We start from the raw sequence: 7,241 nt of genomic DNA, 5'->3' as shown, positions 1-7,241 counted from the left end.
AAAAAATTACATTTTTAGATTGTAAAAAAAAGAAGAAAAAAAAATTAAAAAGAAAAAAATTACTAAGAAAAAAATAATTTTTTTCTTAGTGCAACTCTAAATTGCCACTTGTAGGTTTAGATTTTGCTGTTTGGACCAGTAATCTCTCGTGTCCACCGGACTTCTTACATCGTTTCAATATAGTTGATTATTGCTTGGTCTGTTTGTATTTTCTTGCTCATGTTTCTTCTCTGGCTCTTGTAAATGTATCTTCACAAGCAACTTGTCAGAATGTTACTTTTAACATTTATCTTTGTGGCTTTGTGAGCAACATAACTGCTTTGCAAGGAGTTGAGCTTGTTACACTCTGTCCTTTGCAGCATTATCATCTGTGGTAGATGCAACCAATCTTGTCATATATGGTAACACTGTCTTTTGATCTTAGTAAAGTTTCAATAAAAAGCTAAAAAAAAAAAAATAACAAATAATAAATATGCTGCTCTTGTTGTTATTGTTGTTGTTAAAACAAGAATCTAACCCATAAAACAGGACAATTCGTTAGTATTTAATCTAATTAGTATTTAACCACGAGCATGGCTGTGTGGTTAAGAAGCTTTGTTTGCAACCATGTAGTTTTCGGTTCAGTCCCACTCTGCAATACCTTGAGTAAGTGTCATCTATTAAAGTCGCTGATAAACCAATGCTTTGCTTTGTGATTGAATCTGGTTGACAGAAACTGTATGGAAGCCCATCTTGTATGTATGTGTGTATATCATTTTTCATTTTCATTTCATTTTATCTAGTTTCAGCTCGTGAGCTGTGGCCATGCTGGGGCACTGCCTGTTGTTGCTACACAATTTTACTTCAGGAATTGACATTTGGTGCATGAGAGAGTTTGATGCAGCTGCTCTCATCTGCACCTCCTCTCATCTGCACCTCCTGCCATGAAGTTGGTTCATCTGGGACACCTGACAGGAAGAGGTCCAGCCTCATCTTGAAGACACCTACATCTACCGCATGCAGGTCTCTCAGGTCCTTCGGGAGGATATTGAAGAGCTGTGGACCTCTGAAGCCCAGGCTATTGCAGTATCTTGTCCTACATCTTGATGGCAAATTTGGAGTCCTTGGCACTATGTGTATATATGTTGAGAAAGGATCTACGAACGTTGGGATGACAGGGGACCAAGACTCCTGGCAGTTTGCTGTGTTTGAAAAGACACGTTAAGCTAAGTAAAAGCATGGTTGCCCTTGCACACAGGCTCATTCCTTGCAACCCTCTCCAGCTGAGCACCCTTAAGCTTGCAGGCTTGTAAGTGCTGATGCTGCATACAACCACCCAGTACACTCTGTAAAGTGGTTGGCAATAGGAAGGGCATCCAGCCATAGAAATCATGTGAAAACAGACATGGAACCTGAACAGCCCTTCAGCTGGTCAGCTCTTGTCAAACTGTCCAACCCATGCCAGCATCGAAAACAGACGTTGAACGATGATGGTGGCACGTAAAAGCACCCACTACACTTTCAGAGTGGTGCAGCCATCCAGTTCACCAGTCCTCAGTCAAATCGTCCAACCCATGATGATGATGGTTTTATTTGTTTTGGTCATGCTGAGGCATTGAAGGATTTTAGCCGAATCAATTGACCTCAGTACTTATTTTTTTAAAGCCTGAACTGCTTAGTTATGGGGACATAAACACACCAACACCAGTTGTCAAATGGTTTTGGGGGACAAACAAAGACACACACATATATACGATGGGTCTCTTTCAGTTTTCGTCCACCAAATCTACTCACAAGGCTTTGGTCGGCCCAGGGCTATTATAGAAGACACTTGCCCAAGTAGGACTGAACCCAGAATTATGTGGTTGGGAAGCAAATTTCTTACTACACAGCCGTGCCTGTGCCTCATATAATTTTACTCATGACAACACAGTTACTCATCCAGCATTATACTACACATTCAGAACCAATGAAGGAACCTTTACTTGGTCAACCCACTAGAAATAGTAACTAAATTTCCTTCATGTCACTTTACTGCCTTAGAAAAAAAATGTTTCTATTGGATAATATGATCCCAAGTGTGCTGTGTCTGGGAAAAGGACAGGATGGTTATAACTACGATGTATGTTACTTAGTTACTTCCCTGTAACTAAGAAAATAAGTAATGGAATTGATTCATTTGACTAAAATTCTTCAAGGCAGTGCCCCAGCATGGCCACAGTCTAATGACTGAAACAAGTAAAAGATAAAAGATGTAAGTATATGTGTATGTATGTTTCATTTTTGTATTTGATTTGCAAGATTCTTGATGTGAACCTGTGTATTGAAACATTTTGTTGTCTCTTGAGAGGGTCATTATGCTTGTAATAAACTCACACACTGGTTCTGTTTCTGTTTCATTTCTTTATTATTTATTTCTCATTTGGTTAACTATTTAACCAATTAACTAATTGTTTGATTAATTCTCCAGTTAACTGATCACACGTTTAGGTCTGTCTTCTTTCTAAAATGGTTATTCTCACAAGATGGATTTTAACCACCAACCTAAGAATGTCAATTTTTACAGTAACTACATCAGTCCTCTGTTGTACTAGCTGAACTATTGCAATAATTAACCAGTTGACAAGTAACAATAAAAGAGGTGAAGTAGAACTAGTGCATGTGTTTATTATCAATGTAATGACCCACCCAAGATGCAACAAAATATATGTATATAATCGATATGTCCCACATTGTGACAACGTAACTTTGGTATCTGCTGCAGGTAGTACCAGTCTACATTGTTTACCGGTAGCACTACCAACACATAACAACCTGACTTAAATCCTACAAATGGATTTATATTATTTTTCACTGTGTGTAGTTCAGTTCTGAAGCTGTAGTTGAAGAAACTTGCTCAAGGTAACATGCATGCAGTTAGATTGAACTTGAAACTCTGTGGCTGTGGAAATGAATTCCTTGTCAACACAAATGAAAACATCAGATTTTTCAGTTTTTCAAATGTGTTATTTAATGAAAACTTTAATAGATTTAACGTTTAATCTTATAAATGACTCATTGTAGACATTTACTTCCTTCTCCCAAACCACCACCTCCACCACCATCAATGTTATCATCATCATCACCATTGTCATCTATGATGTAGCAATTCCACAGTTTTTTCAGTTGAGCCTGGATTTTATTTCTGTATTACATAAGCTACCCAGAAGTGTCTAAATTCCTGTATTATGTAATTGCTTGTATTTGTATTTTATCAGGTTTCTGGTTTCAGGGTTTTATGCTATCTTTTCATGTGTGTTTTCCAAAAACAAGATCAAATTCTGATGTCAGGTTGTCTGAATGGTAGGCCCCTTTCTTGATTCCATTGCAAAATGGAGTGAGTTCCATTTCTGACCAACTGTAATGGAAAAAGATAAAATTTTAAGGTAAATTAACAGGTATCTCAAACACACACACACTCTCTCCTTCACACACACACACACTCTCTCCTTCACACACACACACACACTCTCTCTCCCTCACACACACATTTTATATATGTATATGTATACATGTATGTGTGGGACTATCGAAGTGTTACTTGTGTAAGAGATGCATTATTGTTATCTAGCTGTAGGTCAGTCCAGCTTGAACAAGCATATGTTCAATGGTGCCCCAGCATTTCATTTCAGATTCCCTGTGTACAAGAATATTTATAATCTATTGTGTTCTGCTTTGTTTCAGATGATAGGGTATAATATAAGAGAGAATTAGCAATTATCTCTAGCAGATCACGTGACCATTCAACCTATGACAGCATGGAAAACAGATGTTAAATAATGAAAATGATGATGAAGATACTTAGATATACTATATCAACAATATTCACTTACTACAGAGCTGTTTTGACATCTGATGGTGTAGACTCAGGTGAAGTAGCATGTCTTAGTAACAGAGCACCTGCAGAGAAAGATATGTATTTAACATTAGTGTAATATAAGTAATCTTAAATTGTTAGGCCTGAAATTTTAAAGGAAGGGCTAGTTGATTACAACAACCCCACTGCTTGACCAGTACTTTTTTTCATTGATGTCAAATGGATGACAGGCAAAGTCAACCTTGGCAGAATTTGAACTCAGAATGTAAAGAGGGGCGAAATACTGTGAAGCATTTGGTTCAATGCTTTAATGATTCTGCAAGCTTGCTGCTTTGTTGCAACAATATTTATGAGACATTCTTTCTATGTTATTTTGTTGTGATATCTGCCAGTTGTATTACAGCAATTTTTGTTGTCATACTACTGTATTATACAATAGTTTCATTGTAATATGTAGTTACTGTATTGTGTTGTAAATTGTCACCCATATACACTTGCAAATCCCCACTCACCTAAACTCCTATTTCTGCCTATAGTCATGTCATACTGCTGCTGAGAGGGGGAATAATAGCAAACAACAGGGAGGAGTAGTTATAACATAAAGCAGTGTAACTTCTTATGGTACATGTCACCAACTAAGTGAACTGAGCCATTTAACCCTTTCGTTACTGTATCTATTTTGAAATATTTTGCATTTCTTTCAATTAATTTTAAACATAACAAAGAATTTAGAAAAAATAACTTAGTGATCATTAAGTTAGTGTTAGGAATATAAATTGTGACTAAGGTTTGGTGGAAGATTTTAATTAAAAACTGATGAAAACAAGACATTTGTACTACAGAGCCAGATGTGGTTTCAGCCAGATTGGTATTGAAAGGGTTAAGAAGCAAGAGACTTCACCATTGACATAATACAGCATCAGTGATGTAACAGAAACCAACAACCATAGGTTTTTGATTCCTGTCACAGTTTACTGACCCAGTTTCAAATGCAGTGAAGAAGAATCCACAAACAGTAAAAATCAGTGGAAAAGTAGTCAAACTCACTTATATAAATACGTGCAAAACTGAATGCCAGATCACGTGCTGCTGATGCAAGGACATCTTTGTTACTTATCATCATCTGCATAGTTTCATCCATTGCTTTTACCACATTGCAGCTGGCTGTGTTTAAAAGTTCATGCTGGGAAGCTGAAGAAACAAGCATTCGAACATTATTGCCAAATGATTCCAGAATCTCTTTAGAGGAATGAAGAGCTCGAAGAACATCAAGTGATAGAATGTTTGTTGTACCTTCCCAGATTGGCAACACCTACAAATAAATGCAGACAACATTAGATTTTCACATAATTATATTAGGTTGAGAGATTTTTTTTAGTTAATTTTCCTTTACAAAGTCATGTGATGTGTGTGAATGTAGACAGTTGCAAAAAAGAAGGGCTGATCATTTAAAGTGGATGGAATTTGTGGAAGAGGGAGACCAAGGAAGACACGGGACAAAGTATTGAAGGCTGACCTCAAGACACTGAACCTTATGAAGGAGACGACTAAAGACCAAGATATCTAGAGAATTGCTGTACTCAAGAAGACCCATCCACCACAGCAGAATTGATACTGGTGCTCGTATCACATAAAAAGCTCTCATGCTGGTGCTGTGTTAAAAGAAATGGTGATGGGGCCATGTAAAAAGCACCCACTACACTCTATGGAATGGTTGGCATTAGGAAGGACATCCAGCTGTAGAAACATTTGCTCAAAGTGCCATGCAGTGGGATGGAACCTGGAGACACATGATTGCAAAACAAACTTCCTAACCGCACAGCCATGCCTATGCATATCAGGATGTGAAAATGATAATGGTGGTGGTGAGAGCAGTAGATAGTTTTAGTATATGATGAATCTTGTGGTAGTGGTCAAAGCTGATGAGAATGATTGTAATGATGAGAAGGAAACTCAAACTGCCCTGTGTTTCATAATTTTAACCCTATAGCATTTAAACAGGCCATATCCAGTCAAAATATTCTCTCTGTTATTATGTTTGAACCAGCTAGATCCAACCTCTCACACCTACCCTACAATGTGATTCTAAAAATCACATCATTGCTATAAGATAATATGTGATTAATCCAAAACAATGTGAATAAATAAGCATTACAATAGGCAGAATGCTAAAGGATTGAAGTATCACTGAAGAGAAAAAAGAAAAGGAAAAGAATAATGTAGTGTGGGGTTTAGAATAGAAGATATCAACCTTCTGGATTATAAATCACAAGATCAGTCTCCATGGCAGTCTGAATAGTGCTGGTGGTATGAAAAAAGGAACCCAGCACACATTGTAAAGTGGTTGGAGTTAGGAAGGGCATTCAGCCAAGGAAACCAGACCAAAGTGGACACTGGAGCATGATGCAGTCCTTAGGACCATCAGATCTTATCAAACAGATCATTCCATGCCAGCATAGGACATGGACGTTAAATGATGATGATGATGAAATGGTGGAGGAGGAATTTATTAAAAGCTCCATTTCTGAAGCTCACATATTTCTTAGACATGCACACCACCCCATCACCGCCATCACCATAAACACCAACAACATTACGTCTATTGATCTCATAAAATGCGTTGCATATTCTTTGTCAGCAAGATATGGAAAAGTGTTTCATACATTAATAGCTGATGAACAAAAGCATAAAAGAAAAAACTCATAAGTGATTATTGATTATTTGAATGCAAAAAGAAATATTTATTAAAAGATGGTGGGAATTAGCAAAATATTGAAAAGAATGTTCTTCTTGAATATAATACCTGTGAGTCTCTAAGCATCGTTGGAATACCGGTATCTTCTATATAACCTTGACCACCAAAACATTCAAGTCCTTCAGAAACAACTGCAACAGCCTTTGATAAAAATTTTTAATAATTCATTAATTATTTCCTTAACATCAACAGTATTTTAATGTTAAAATTCCACCACAATCTTGTCATTCATATACACTTGACTTATTCATGGTGTGTGTGTGTGTGTGTGTGAGTATATATAATTATAATAAGGGTTAATTTATATTAATAATATAAATTAACCATTATAGTATTTCTAGTATGCTGGCCACTGATAAATCATTAAATAATGACTTTATCCTAATTATGTATGTGTATATATATATATATATATATATATATATATATATGTTGTTGTACTTGGGGAGGCCGAAATAAGATTAATGTAATATAATGTAATATAAAGCTGAAGCAAATTAACACCAAATATACAGTGCGTGTGTTTTTATTGGCTAAACTGGCAATATGACCATCCCCAAGTACAACAACATCTGTTTCAACACACGATTTCACATCAAAAATCTTGCAAAACAAATATATATATGTATATATATATAAATACATATATAT

General features: G+C 36.3%; 1 protein-coding gene across 1 annotated transcript in view; it reads right to left on the bottom strand.

Annotated features, from left to right (window-relative positions):
- Nucleotides 1-2,963: 2,963 nt before the first annotated feature.
- LOC106880550 (acyl-CoA dehydrogenase family member 11) overlaps nt 2,964-7,241 on the bottom strand; it is a 16,004-nt gene continuing 11,726 nt past the window's right edge. The window contains exons 10-13 of the mRNA XM_014930541.2: nt 6,639-6,731; nt 4,883-5,147; nt 3,852-3,918; nt 2,964-3,376 (exon numbers count right to left, since the gene is read on the bottom strand). Coding sequence (XP_014786027.1) covers nt 3,268-3,376; nt 3,852-3,918; nt 4,883-5,147; nt 6,639-6,731 — 534 coding nt within the window. The 3' untranslated portion in view covers nt 2,964-3,267. The remainder of the gene's footprint in view (nt 3,377-3,851; nt 3,919-4,882; nt 5,148-6,638; nt 6,732-7,241) is intronic.

Source organism: Octopus bimaculoides, chromosome 4 (assembly GCF_001194135.2).
Source record: "Octopus bimaculoides isolate UCB-OBI-ISO-001 chromosome 4, ASM119413v2, whole genome shotgun sequence".
Taxonomy (NCBI): Eukaryota; Metazoa; Mollusca; class Cephalopoda; order Octopoda; family Octopodidae; genus Octopus; species Octopus bimaculoides.
This window is presented reverse-complemented; position numbering and strand designations above follow the sequence as displayed.